The sequence below is a fragment of the Callorhinus ursinus genome, unplaced genomic scaffold, assembly GCF_003265705.2.
Source record: "Callorhinus ursinus isolate GAN/ISIS: 27379988/994484 unplaced genomic scaffold, GSC_fseal_2.0 scaffold40, whole genome shotgun sequence".
Lineage (NCBI taxonomy): Eukaryota > Metazoa > Chordata > Mammalia > Carnivora > Otariidae > Callorhinus > Callorhinus ursinus.
In genome coordinates, this window is record NW_027397102.1 from 9757003 (window position 1) to 9771328 (window position 14326).

The following is a 14326-nucleotide window of genomic DNA, read 5'->3' on the forward strand; positions in this document are numbered from 1 at the left end:
TCTGGTTATGTATTTGAGTGTTAAGCCCCTAACCCCATTTTCCTCATTAAGCCCTGTGCTTTTTATTATGTAATTATTCATAGTGGAGTGATTTTTTTTTAAGATCATATGTACTGCATTAAAACTGGCTATATATTGTTAATTGATTTCTGATAAAGGTGTAAAAGCAATTCCACGAATAAAGTTAAGTTCTTTTCAACAAATGGTGCCAGAAAAATGGGATATTAATATATAAAAACATCCTCATAACATAAAGAAACATTAACTAATAATGAATCATAGAACTAAATGTAAAACCTAAAACTAAATTTTTCAAAAGAATAAAAGGAGAAAATCTTTTTGATCTTGCATTAGGCAAGGATTTCTGAGATACAACATCAAAAGTAAAATTCATAAAAGAAAAAGTTGGTAACTGGACTTTGTCAAAATCAAAACTCTTCAAAAGATACTGTTCAGAGAAGAAAAAAAAAGCTACAGACTGGAGAAAATATTTGCAGACTGCATATCTGATAAAGCTCTTGTATTAGGAATATATTTTAAAAACTCAAAATAACCCCTCGAAATTCAATAATAAAACAAACAATCCACTTTTAAGTGGGTAAAAGATGTGAACACATACTTCTCCAAAGAAATAAATACACGACAAGATGCTCACTGCCAGTTATTAGGGGAATTCAAATTAAAATCCTAATGAATATCACTACATGCCTATTAGTAGAGCTAAAATAAAAATATCGCCAATACCAAGTAATGACAAGGATGCAGAGCAACTACAGCTCTCATATGTTGCTGATGGGTATGGAAAATGGTGCAACCACTTGGATAACAGTTTGGAGGTTTCTCACTGAGTTAAAAATACACTTACCATCAGACCAAGCAATCCCTCTCCTTCAGTATTTACTCAAGCGAAATAAAAATTTATGTTCACATAAAACCTGCACATGAATATTTACAGTGGCTTTATTCATCACTGCCAAAAACTGGAAACAAGCCAAATATCCCTTAATTGGGGATTAGACAAACTATGCCATCATCATAAAATGGAACACTATTCAGCAATAAAAAATAAATTGATACAATATAGATTAATCTCAAACGCACTGTATTAAGTAAATAAAGCCAGACTCAAAAGGCTATTTGCTATATGCCTCTGTTTTACATTAAATCATGGAAAAGGCAAAACCTTAGGGACAGAAATTAGATTGATACTTGTCTAGGGTAAAAAGGAGGATTAACTTATGAGGAAATTGTGGAGGGTGATAGAATTGTTTTATATCTTTATGTTGGTGGTGGGAATAAAACTAAATGTATTTGTCAAAGTTTGTAGAACGATAGATGAAAAAGTGATTTTTAAAAATTAAACCTTATATTTTGAGACAACTGCAAATTCACATGCAGTTATGTGAAATACTACAAGAGATCCTATTTGCCCTTTACCCAGTTTCCCCCATGGTAACATCTTACAAAACTATATTACAATATCACAACCACAATATTGACAAGGATTTTGTCAAGATAAAGAATAATTCCATCACCACAAAGACCCGAAGAATGAGTTTTACTCTAATGCAAGTTATACCTTAATTCTATAAATGAAAATAAAGCTCTAAGTCCTATATTGCTCTCTTAAAATAAAATACCAATATTAATAATTAATTTTAGGGTCTGTCAAAATTAATTTTCTAACCATGCTCAATATTTTCATTTAAAAATCACTTACCCTTGTATAATAACTCAAATGCATTATGATTTTTACCATAATTTAAAAATATCTTTTCAATGTACTACTACTTTATTTCTCTACATTTTGAGACTTTTAAACTCTTGCACATTCCATTTCAAAGATTAAATGTAATAAAAGCTAGTCTTCGAGGTCAGCTCAGCCGAATAGAACAACATACCTTGTAGAGAAGAACACTGGCTTCTTTGGCCATTCCAGAGAGGAGGAGAAAGGGAAGAGAATTTTCTTATCCTCCATTACCTTTCAGAGATTTATACCACTCCATAGAGGTCCTCTGCTGTACTTTCTCTGACAAAACTGACATTTAACACTAGAATTTGCTCAGCAATCAATTGACAAAATAATTTACAATAAGAATTAGCTACAAGATTCAATAAGATATAAGTTAATCAGTGATTTTTTTCCAAGCCACTAATTTGAAAACAAAATACAGAAATCAGCTATATAAAGGCTTTTTTGCGGGGGAGAGGGGAAGTATATTTTTGTAACCTTAAATGACTCTAAGACTTCAAATTTTAAAAGCATGCCTAGAAAACAATAATTTCATGACTATTTACTATGAGTAAAAGTAATCTCTGTGACTAATTTGCAGATAGCCATAAAAATTGTTAAAATTATTTTTATGTATATATTCTCTCTTAAATATCCAGCTCAAGTACTGTGTGATATAAACTTCTGACACTATATTTTTTCTCCCTTCTCTTTATAGAAATTACCCTGTATTATGTCCCTCCAAAAACATAATATAGCAACCACAGATAGTTGAAATTGTCAATTTATAATTTTTAATGGGATATTAAGAGTAAACATTATTTTCTGAACCAGGCAAGTCATATTACATATTTAGATTTTATATAGACTATGAGGTGGGGTGTTACAGAAAAAAAAAAAAGACACAAAAACAATATAAATAATATATTGGCATTTATGCAGATATTTTGGGGTATTCATTCTCATTCTGTTGATCTTCTGCTATACAATCATACTCTCGGTATGAGGTCAATTAAGCTAAAATCACAGTTATACCAAGGAACATTTATATAGTCCACTGTCATTCTAGAGTAACCTGTTAAACATTAGGTCTATTCTTTTTATCTAGAGGATTTTTAAAGTGGACAGATAAAAAGAAAGATACTGCCCCTCTCTTATGATTAAGGAAAACCTCCTAATTCTTCCTCCTAAGCCTAAGAAGAGACAATCTTGGGGAAGACCCTGCCTAGATGAGACATTCCTAAATCACTATAGCCCACTGGTATCAATGACAAACAGCTATCAATCTGGTACTTTTGACTGTAGTATTCAAAATGGAAGGAAGAAGATACGAAGGACAAGAGGAAAAGAGGGAGAGGAGAAGGGAGGAAAAGACACACAAAAGGAAGAAAAAGAAAAGAAAGAAAAAGAAAGTAAGAAAGGATAAAAAGAAAATAAGTTAAAGGAAATAATGAAAAAAATAAAAGTAAAGTATTAGAATATTGGCTGTGAATGGTCACACTTTAACCAACCATACTGGAATGGTGTTAGGTTAAATCCATATGTTTATTACTCATTACACAACTTTGAATTGGGCTATAATTATAAAACAGTGTAAATTATCTAATATTTATTATTGTATCATTTTTAAAAGAAATATTAACACCATTTTAAGGAAAATAGATTGAATTGTTAAACATATTTATATCATATTTTCTTCCTGTTATAAGCCCCTGTCCTTTGCTTATAAGTTTACGTTTTTTCTAACTAATCCTTCCTCCTCAGCCAGTTTAAGTCCAAAAGCTATAAAAGCAGAATTTACATTACAAGAATAAATACAAAATAATTTGACATCATTATTCACCCAATTAACCTTAATGTAGAAAAGTGATATAGGTCGGATTTATTCTATTTTTTTCCCACCTCACTTCCTCAACCCCTGACAAAACAGGTATAGTTTATTTTTAAAAATGAAAAGAATTAAATTCTAATCAGCTTTGCAACTAAAACTTGATTGATATAAAATAAAAATTATATAATACATAAAATCTTAAAATGCTACTGTTCTCTCTTCCTATTATTTTTCTTTCCTTTTCCTTTTTCAATCCCTTTAAATCTATGTTGCTTCTTTTATATATGAAAAAGAGAATCAGGCTATGAATCAAAAAGATTTACTATACTTTATTTGAACTTTGTCACATCTGCCTGAGCCTTCAAGTTAACAGTTTTACACTTTATTTTTACATTGAAGCAGTATACTTAGGAATTTAAAGCAACTTACCTTTAAAGTGTACTGGTCCAAAATTCTCTGTAAAGACCACATCTTCATTTTAACATTCTGATAATTAAATAAAGATTTTACTATCTATTTATAACATAAGTAACCTTTTGAGATTGGCTCACTCAGCATAATGCCCTTGAGTCCATCCAAGCTGTTGCATATATCAAGAGTTCTTTCCTTTTTACTGCTGGGTAGTATTCCATTGTATGGTTGTATCACAGTTTGTTTATCCATTCATTCTTTGAAGGACATTTGGGACATTTCCAGTCTTGGGCTATTATAAATAGAGCTGCTATGAAAATTCATGTATAGGTTTCTATGTGGACATAAGTTTTTACTTCTCTAGGACAAATGCCCAGGATGAGTACTGTATGGTTCTACTTATAGCATATTCTCAACATATCAAAACTAGAGATGAAGAATAGATAAGTAGTTGCCAGGAGTTAGGGGAGGGAGGTGGAGGGCATGACTGTAAATAGGCAGCACAAGAGAGTTCTTTTGTAGTTGTAAAACAGTTTTGCATATTGATTGTGGGTGGTATTCAAATCTATACATGTGATAAAAAGTCATAGAATTATACACAAACAAAAAAAATAAATGCACACAAAAACTAGTGAAATTCAAATAAAGTATATGGTCCAATGAGTTGTACTATACAAATCAATTTCTGGGGTTTGATAATACACTGCAGTTTTATAAGATGTCACCATTGGGGGAACTTAGGTGATGGGTAGAAAGGACCTCTCAGTACTATTTTTGCAACTTATTGTGAGTCTATAATTATTTAAAAATAAAAGTTTTTAAAATTTGTATAATAAAGATATTTTACACTTAAGAATCCTATGAGGATTAGCACCTTGTGTTATAGTAAACCATCAATATTCAAAATAAAGACAAAACATTTTCACAAATAAAGAAAAAAATGAACCTCTAATTCTGAAACACTTGGTTTAAAAGTTTATAATTCACTATATTTCAAATATGATAACTACTTATGATAAATCTTTCAGTCTAGACTAAAACTAAGATGATGTGTTTTTATCTAGAAAGCCAAATGTCATTTGTTAATTAGGATAGTAACTCTATTGTATAATTTTTTGGTATTACCATTAGAATATATTGAGAGCTATCTTATCTACCTTTTAAATGAATTTTAGTTCACTAAAGAGATGAATAAAATACAAGTCAATGAAAAAAGAAAACAGGCTTAGATAAATATATATTAAAATATAGAAAAATATAAAATGGGTTTAGGGTAAAATAAGAAAATTTGCATACCTGTTAACTTGATATGTCCTATTTCATCAAGCAGAATGCTGTAAATCAAAATTCACATTCAACAAGATGGAATAAAATATTTTTATATAAAACATTTACACAAAAATCATCATACACTTTTAAAATAATTTTTGATATACTGGAAAATATTTAAATGATTAATTTCAAATCAATGGGAAAATAAAATCAATGAGTATCTTATAAAGATTACTTTTAATAAGTAAGTTTCATATAATTGTATAGTTCATATATATTTTCATGTAATTTTTAAATAAAATAAATAAAAGACTTAATGGAGAAAAAAGTAGTTATAGAAATACTGGTAACAGGGATTCATAAGAAGAATATAGCTTTACTTTTCTGGCTTCAGGTCTCTATATACAATTCCTAATTGGTGCAGATGATCCAAAGCAAGGGCCAGTTCTGCAAGGTAGAATTTCACATCTTCCTCTGTAAACAGAACCTAGAATACAATAATTTACCATTTGATCCTTTTTCCAATATTGAATTTTTAAAATTTACTTCATTAAAAACCAATAAACAGACAAATCTAGATAAGTAAAAAAAAAAATAAAAGTAGATAGCTGAAAGTACTCTTTAAGAATCCTTCTCTTCAACATTAACTGTTTTAATGTAAATCTTCCTAAAGCATATTATGGAATTTACATATCCTCTACGCTGAAGAGTCAAATTAGCTTATGTGGAAAAAAGCTTTGTAATTTATGAAATGCTATGTGTGTAACCATGAGGTATAATTATTATAGGTTTAGGTCTATATTCATTCATAAGTGAGTGTTAAATTTACACACGAAATTAGGCACTACTCAACCATTAGATGTATTTTTTTTCCATTGGATGTAATTTTTAAGATTTATCAAAGGATTCTGATTGGCAAAACAAATCATTTGTCTAGAAATTGGTTATTTTCACTACAGAAATCTCTGAATTATTAGGAAAGTTCAAAATTTGAATGAAACATCATTAAATCTTATTACTGACTTGCACATTTAGAATTATGGCCATTGAATTACATAATACAGACTCTGGTTACTAGTAAAACTGGAGAGAATGAGCAGTTAAAGATAAATTTTGAAACTCTACCGACTTTTTATTAAAATGATCTATAGAAAAACAAAGATCATGCATTATCTAAATTTCAGGGAATTCATTTCAATATTATAATGGTACAGTTATAAAAACATAATTTTCACTTGATACTTTTTTATTAAGAATAAAAATATTTGATACTTTATTAGGAATAAAAATATTTGTTACTTATTTAACTTCTCAGGAAGGCTAATCAAAATTTTCATTTAAACCTAACACATAAGAAAATCCTAAACAAAAATCTTTCTAACTCTAAAGAAGCTTTGTCCAGGTTACAGTTTTATGGCAAGCATATTATTTTGTCATGAAGCTGTCTCTGAAAAGCCTCATGATAGACACAAATAAGAAACTTACTAAGTAGCAATTATGTGCCAGTAACTTTACATTCATGTTATTACAACCTTTCAAACAACACTATGAGGTATATATTATCACCACCTTACATCTGGAGAAAGAGATTCAGAATCAGAATAGCTAGAATAACATAGCTAGTAAGAAGTAGGCCCACAATTTGAACTCAGGAATACTTATCTCTAAGAACTACCTCTTCCCAGAAGCCACTTCCATCATATGTTATGTTTCAACTAGTGCTTTCCTATTTACTAATCATCCTATCACCAATGAACCCATGAAATAAAATCATCTAAACCCTAGCACCTTGAGGTAAGCACTGCTAGTCTTTTGTTGTCTGCTCTTCAAATCATTTGTATATGTATGAGTGCATGTTTGTTTTAACATATTTAAGATCACAGGATATATACTATTTAGTGGCTTCCTTTTTACCCATTTAATATTATAACATAAGCAGTCTCCCATATTTTTAAAATTTATTTATAGTTTTCAATAGCTGCACAATATCAACATACTAATTTACCATAATTTACCTAAAAGTTCATTTGGATTATTTCCAGTTTTTCATTATTTAAATAACTCTGTAATATGCATATATATTTTTTATATTTATTTCCCCAAAAAGAATTCCTAAGAAATAAAACAGGAAATACTGGGTCTGTGAAAATAAATATTCCAAGATTTTGACATATAGAATAAGATTATTTTCCAAAAAGTTTACAATAAGTTCTACTCCCATCAGCAATTTATGAAAGCATTTGTCTTATACCACATCCACAATAGCACTGAATATTACTCTTCAAAAATATTTTTTAATTTGATACACAAAAATGCCAACAACTGTTTTAATTTAAATTTTGTTTCCTAGGCTAAACATTTTTCCATGTCCTTTAGGACTTTCTATTTTGTAAGTAAATTATTTGTAATGTTTTTGCCTATTTTCCATTATTTACTTACTGTTTTTTTCAATTGGTATAAGCCCTTTAAATATTAAAAATGTTAGTTCTCCATCACATTACTTGTAAATATTTTCATCATTCTGTGCTTGTTTTTGATATTCAGGAATTCTTAATTTTATGTAGTCAAATTTATCTATCATTTCTGTATGGTTTTCCTTCATTATTTTAATGATTAAGGAGAAACCTCCATTAAGTGGTCAACTGCAAATCTGGTTGCATTTTCTTTTAGGACAATTATTTTTCCAGATTTAACTCTTAAGTAAAATTTATCTTTGTATGGTAGAGATGAAAATTTAAAATGATATTCTTCTGAAATATCTAACTGATTTATCATATACTATTTATTGAACAGTCTCTTTGCCATTAACTTGTGATTCTCCTTTATCATAATAACATATGGTAAATCATATACACCTGAGTATTTGGGGGCTTTATAGTATGTATTTAATCTTGTGTTGATATTATGATGTTCTACTTATAGCAGCAGTTTTACAAAGTTTTAAACAAGAGGTAGGGCAAGACAAGGGTGTTATTTTCAAAATGTCTTAGTTTTTTTTATTTGTTTACTTTTCTAGATAAGCTGGTAAAATTATTCTCTCACTTTCAAACAAACAAAAATTCCTATTGGGATTTTGCTTGAAAAAATTTTTAAACCTATAAATTAATTCTGGAAAAATTGGCAGCTTTATAATTATCACCATTCATCCAAATATATTTTCTTAATATTAGCAAAGTAAAACACGGCTTAAGAGTTTTGTATTTTTGTCTGTGTGTTGCGGGGGGAGGTATTTGGGGGAGAGAAATTTGGGGAGGTACCGTTCCCTTTGAAATATATACAACATACAATATTCTTTAACACATACAAAAATATACTTTTTAAAGTCTTTTACTAAGGCATGAAGAACATGACCTCATTTTGGATGACATAACAGGTTTTCGTGTGTATATACAAGTGAAATATAACCAAAAACAACTTCTTATTACTAAGCTGTCTATAGAAGTAACAAATCATTTACTAAAAGCCTGTTCAATAAATATACTAATTTATTGTCTTTTGGCAAATGCATTTAAAATGCTTGCTCTTACCTAATATTCCAGACTTAGGAATCAAAACTTACTGACTGCATCTCTGTGCTAGTATGGGTTTAGATAGTCCCACATCGAGAATGAAGGTCTGAAGAGTTTAAAAGAAAATTAGAAATGACTACAAGTAAAAATTTCTCAAACACATTCCTGAAAATTCTACACTATAACACAAGAAATCATGAATTCTGGGGCCCTGTTTCACTGCTGTCATTCTGTGTCTTGAGACAAGCTTTTAACAAGGTCCTTTATAACCCTCCTTGGAAGTGGGTCCTAGACAGACCCTACCATAAACTGAATTCTGTTCTATAATAAATAATATACCAAGATCAGTCTATGTTCATGTATGGCATGTTCTACACTGGATGTAGACAGATACAAGCCATAGACCTTAGCCACTTAAGCACTGGCTAGCATACAGTTCCTTTTTCACAGCAAGTTCCAGAGCTCTGGGAATCAATAATAGCTCTCCCACACTCAACATCTCAATTCTGGAAGTGAGATGTTGAAACACTATCACCAAATTAAAATGCTATTCCCAGACTGCCACTTTAAGACAAAATGAAGTAGACAAGGACAGGATATATTTCCTGCCTGAAACAACTAAAACACATTACAAAATCTACGAAATGACACTTTTCAAAACATTAGCCATCAGTCAACAAAGTACAATGAATACTGAAAAATGGGAAACAAACAAGGTAAGCCCTACAGCTGTCCTACCTTACTATCTAGAAAGAGTTTCCAAGCAGCTGTATAAGGAGGGTCAAGTCAGGCAGAGCCTATAAGACGCCCTGAGTTAACAAGAGGCTGGGGAGACAAGAAGGATATAATTCACAAGATAGCATATAGAAAGGAGAACTTGAGAGAGAGAGAGAGAGAGAGAACTATAGAGTTATGTAGAGGTCTCCCTCAAGCATTTACCAGAAAAATGCTTAGAACACAGGAGTGAGGAAATTATCCTGAGCTAGAAAACAATCAATGAAAGGATTAGAAGACTGTTCAATGGAACTTACACAGGGCCAGGAATACTTCCTGTTACCTCCAACCACAGCAGAAAACCTCATATTTCACAGGGTATTGGACAGAGTAATCCAAAGTGTTTTGCTTCAGAGTGGTGCAAAATTAGTCCCTGATTAAATGCTGTTCTGGTCCAGTTTAACGACCTGAAAAAATCAAACTAGTTTTATATTCCAAAACAAATCTCAATATTTGTAAGAATATAAAAATATGATCACCTAACAAGATAAATTTGAGAAAGTCTGCCATCCAAAAAAAAAAAAAAATTGCCAATCATGGATCTGAGGAAACTACTTGAGTCCAGGTAAGCCTAAGGGATTAAAAACAAGAATTCACAGAATTCACAAAGTAACAGGATAGGTCCTATTCTCAAAAGTGAGAGTGAAAAACTTCATAATTCACAGGGTACTGGTTTAGAGTACTAAGAGGGGTGATGTTTCAGTATTGGGAAAAATTAATTCTGGACTAAATTCTGCTCTGGGCCCACATAACAAAGCTTAAAAGCAAGACTCAAAAAGCTAACAGTATCCAAGACCAAAGCTAAATACTACTTATAAGAAAACAATAGGGGATGCCTGGGTGGCTCAGTCAGTTAAGTGTCTGCCTTCAGCTCAGGTCAGGATCCCAGGACCCTGGGGTCAAGCCCCATGCCAGGCTCCCTGCTCAGTGGGGAGCCTGCTTCTCCCTCTCCCTTGTGCTCTCTCACTCTCTCTCTATCAAATAAATAAATAAAATCTTTTAAAAAAAACCAAAAAACAATAGTATCCAGAATATAAGAAAAATAAATTCATAAGGCCTATCATCCAATAAAAACTTACCATGCAATTTCACTGCCATTGAAGCATGAAAGCAGACATAGACAATACTTAAAACAAAGGATGTGGCTGTGTTCGAATAAAACTGTATTAACAGAAATAAGCAACTGGCCATATTTGGCCTGAGACCACAGATTCCGACTCCTGAGTTACAAATTTATACTATAAACACTAAAATAACTACTAAAGTAACACAAAAAAGTGTTATAGATAAAAACAGTTAAATTAAAAATAAGGCAATAAAGGTGGGGGGGGTCCAAATAGTGCCATAGGAATATCCTGAACTCAACTCCTCCCATGGACACACAAAATCTATGGCTACATATGGAAAAGTTCCCTCTGAAAGAGACCTGAGGGGTGCCTGGGTGGCTCAGTCAGTTAAGCATCTGCTTTCAGCTCAGGTCATCATCCCAGTGTCCTGGGATTGAGCCCCACGTTGGGCTCCCCACTCCCTGCTCAATGGGGAGTCTTCTTCTCCCTCTGCCCCTCCCCCTGCTCATGCTCTCCCTCTCACTCTGTGTGCTCTCTCTCAAATAAATAAATAAAATCTTTTAAAAAAGAAAGAGACCTGAAAACTAGCTAAACAGATTCTTCACAAGAAATGGTAAAAGGCCCACACATTTAGAAGCTACAGAGGTGGACTGAGGAACATAGGCCAGGGGACACACCTTTGTGCCCTCCGTCAGCCTTGCTACAGCTCATCAGTACCTTACAGAAAGGAACTTATACGCTCATATGAAGCTCTAATTTTTGCAACTATAGCCCAAGGGACCCCCTCTAGATTGCCTGGTCTGGAGGCTAGCAGGGTTTACAACTGCAGTCCAAAGGGATGTATATATTGGCATGCTTTAAAACTCCTGCCAGAGGATCTGGCTTTCAATCAGCCTGAAACTAGGTGCTGACTGAGATCTTTCCATTTGGAACACTGACAGGTCTTGGCACATCATCAACAACTGGGACCTATAAAGAATAAATCAGGCCGCTTTGACAATAATGGTTTTGTTTTAAAGCTTTTATTTATTTATTTTGAGAAAGATAAAGACAAAGAGAGAGAGAGAGAGACAGAAAAGAGAGAGAGAGAGGTGAGAGGCAGAGAGAGAGGGAGAGAATCTCAAGCAGACTCTATGCTGAGTGCAGAGCTGGACATGGGGCTTGACCTCACAACTGTAAGATCGTGACCTGAGCCAAAATCAGAGGAGTTGGACACCTTACTGACTGAGCCACCCAGGCGCCCCAACAATCATGAAGGTTTAAGAGACAATCATGAGCTCAGGTATGGTTGAAAGATAAGATTCATCTCTTACACAAGACCACTCTTTCAAGACTGGGAGAAGTATATGTTTCACCTAATATATATAAAAACACAGAAAGTCAAGCAAAATGAGGAAATAGAGGAATATGTTCCAAATGAAATAACAAGATAAAACCTCAGGAAAATAAAAAACCTCAATATAACATGGATAAGTAATTTACCCAATAAAGAGTTCAAAGTAATAGTTATAAAGATGCTCAACAAACTACAAAGAAAAATGGAAACACAGTGAAAACTTCAACAAAGAAATAGAAAATAGACGAAAGTACCAAACAAAGATCATAGAGCTGAAGGATAAAATAACTAAATTGAAAAATATACTAGAGGGTTTCAACAGCAGATTAGATGGAGCATAAGAAAGACTCAGTCATTTAGAAGACAGGGCAGTTGAACTCACCCAAAAAGAGCAGGAAAAAAAAAAAAAATTTAAAAAAGTGAAGACAGCTTTTGTGTCCTATGGACAACATAAAGCAGAATAACATTCACATTATAGGGGTCCTAGAAGAAAGAGAGAGGAGAGAGAGAGAAAATGGCAGAAAACTTATTTGAAGAAACAATAACTGAAAACTTCTCTAACCTGGAGAAGGAAACATGTAGATAAAGGAAGCCCACAGAGTTCCAAATAAGAAAAACCCCAAAAGATCCACACAAAGACATATAAGTAAAATTCCAGAAGTTAAAAATAAAGAGGTAATCTTAAAAGTATCAAGAGAAAAACAACTTGTTACACACAAGGGAACTCCATAGGACTATCAACATTATTTTTCAACAGAAACTTTGCAGGCCAGAAGAGAGTGGCATAATATATTCAAAGGGCTGAAAGGAAAAAAAAAAAAAAAAAAGAACCATACAAGAATAGTCTACCCAGTAAGACTAGCATTCAGAATTGAAGGAAAAATAAAGAGCATTCCAGATTAGAAAAAGCAAAAGAGTTCATCACCACTAAACTGGCCTTATAAGAAATGTCAAGGGACTTCTTTAAGTAGAAAAAAAGGGTGTTAATTATTAACAAAAAAACATGTGGAAGTATAAATCTCACTAGTCGAGGTAAACACAGGAGTCCTCCCCATTATTGGCAAGAGATATGTTCCAACACACTCCTGAAACTGAAGATAGTACCAAACCTTATACATACTATGTTTATTCAGTACATACATATCTATAATAAAGTTTAACTTAATTTTAGCATAGTAAGAGATTAGCAACAATAACTTATAATGAAAAAGAATAATTATAGCATTATACTGTAATAAAAGTTACATGAATGCAGTCTCTGTCTCTCTCAAAATAATTACTATACTGCACTCACCCTTCTTCTTGTGCTGATTTGAGATGATAAAATGCCTAAGTGATGAGATGAATGAAAGGGAATAAAATAGGCATTATGCCATAGCATTAGCCTACCGATCTTTTGAGGATATGTCTTAAGTAGGATAATCTGCCTCTGGACCATGGGTTCCCATTGGTAAATGAAACCAAACAAAGAAAAACTGTGGGCATGAGGGACTATTGTATATAATAAAGGTGGGTTAATTGTTTACAACAGTAGTGTGAAGAATAAAAGATGCAAGTAGTAAAAATAAAGATAAATACAATAATCAGTTAAGGGATACACAAAATAAAGATGTAAAATTTACATCAAAAACATAAAATGTGGCAGAGGGAGTAAAAAATGCATAAAATATATATGTATAGAGAGAGGGAAAGAGAAGAAGAAAGAGGAAGACAGGGAGAAAGAGGAGAGAAGGAAAATGAGGGAGAGAGAGGGAGAAAGAGGGAGAGATAGAGGCTGTTATATGTGAGCCCCATGGTAAACAAAAAGCAAAAACCTATAGTAGATAAAAAAGATAATAACAAAGGAATCTAAGTGTTACACTGAAGAAAGTCATCAAACCACAAAGGAAGAGTGCAGAAGAAAGAAAAAGAAACAATAAAACAGCTAGAAAATGATTAGCAAAATGGCAGAAGTACCATACCTATCAATAATTATTTAAATGTAAATGGACTTATTTTTTAAATCAAAGGACACAGAGTGGCTGAATAAATATAAAACAAGACCCATCTATATGCTGTCTACAAGAGACTCATTTTAAACATAAGGACACACAAACACATACACACACAGTCTAAGGACACACAGACTAAAAGTAAAGGCATGGACAAATAACAAAATGATAATAAATGCATAGCTACCAATAATTACTTTGAATGTAAATGAACTAAATGCTCAAATAAAAAGGCAAAGGATGATAGGGGGAATAAAAAAAACAACTATCTAAATACTCCCCACAATAGACTCTTTCAAATCTCAAGACACCTACAGACTGAAAATGAGAGGATAGAGAAACACTTACCATGCAAATAGATGTCAAAAGAAAGCTGGGATAGCAAGATATATATTAAACAAAA

General features: G+C 32.2%; 1 protein-coding gene across 3 annotated transcripts in view; it reads right to left on the minus strand.

Annotated features, from left to right (window-relative positions):
- Positions 1–14326, minus strand: part of RPS6KA6 (ribosomal protein S6 kinase A6) — a 196037-nt gene that overhangs the window by 76444 nt on the left and 105267 nt on the right. For all 3 annotated transcript variants that reach the window (XM_073880924.1, XM_073880923.1, XM_025879483.2), the window contains 2 exons: positions 5627–5733; positions 5271–5308 (listed from right to left, as the gene is read on the minus strand). In XM_073880924.1, the coding sequence (XP_073737025.1) occupies positions 5271–5308; positions 5627–5733 (145 nt within the window). The remainder of the gene's footprint in view (positions 1–5270; positions 5309–5626; positions 5734–14326) is intronic.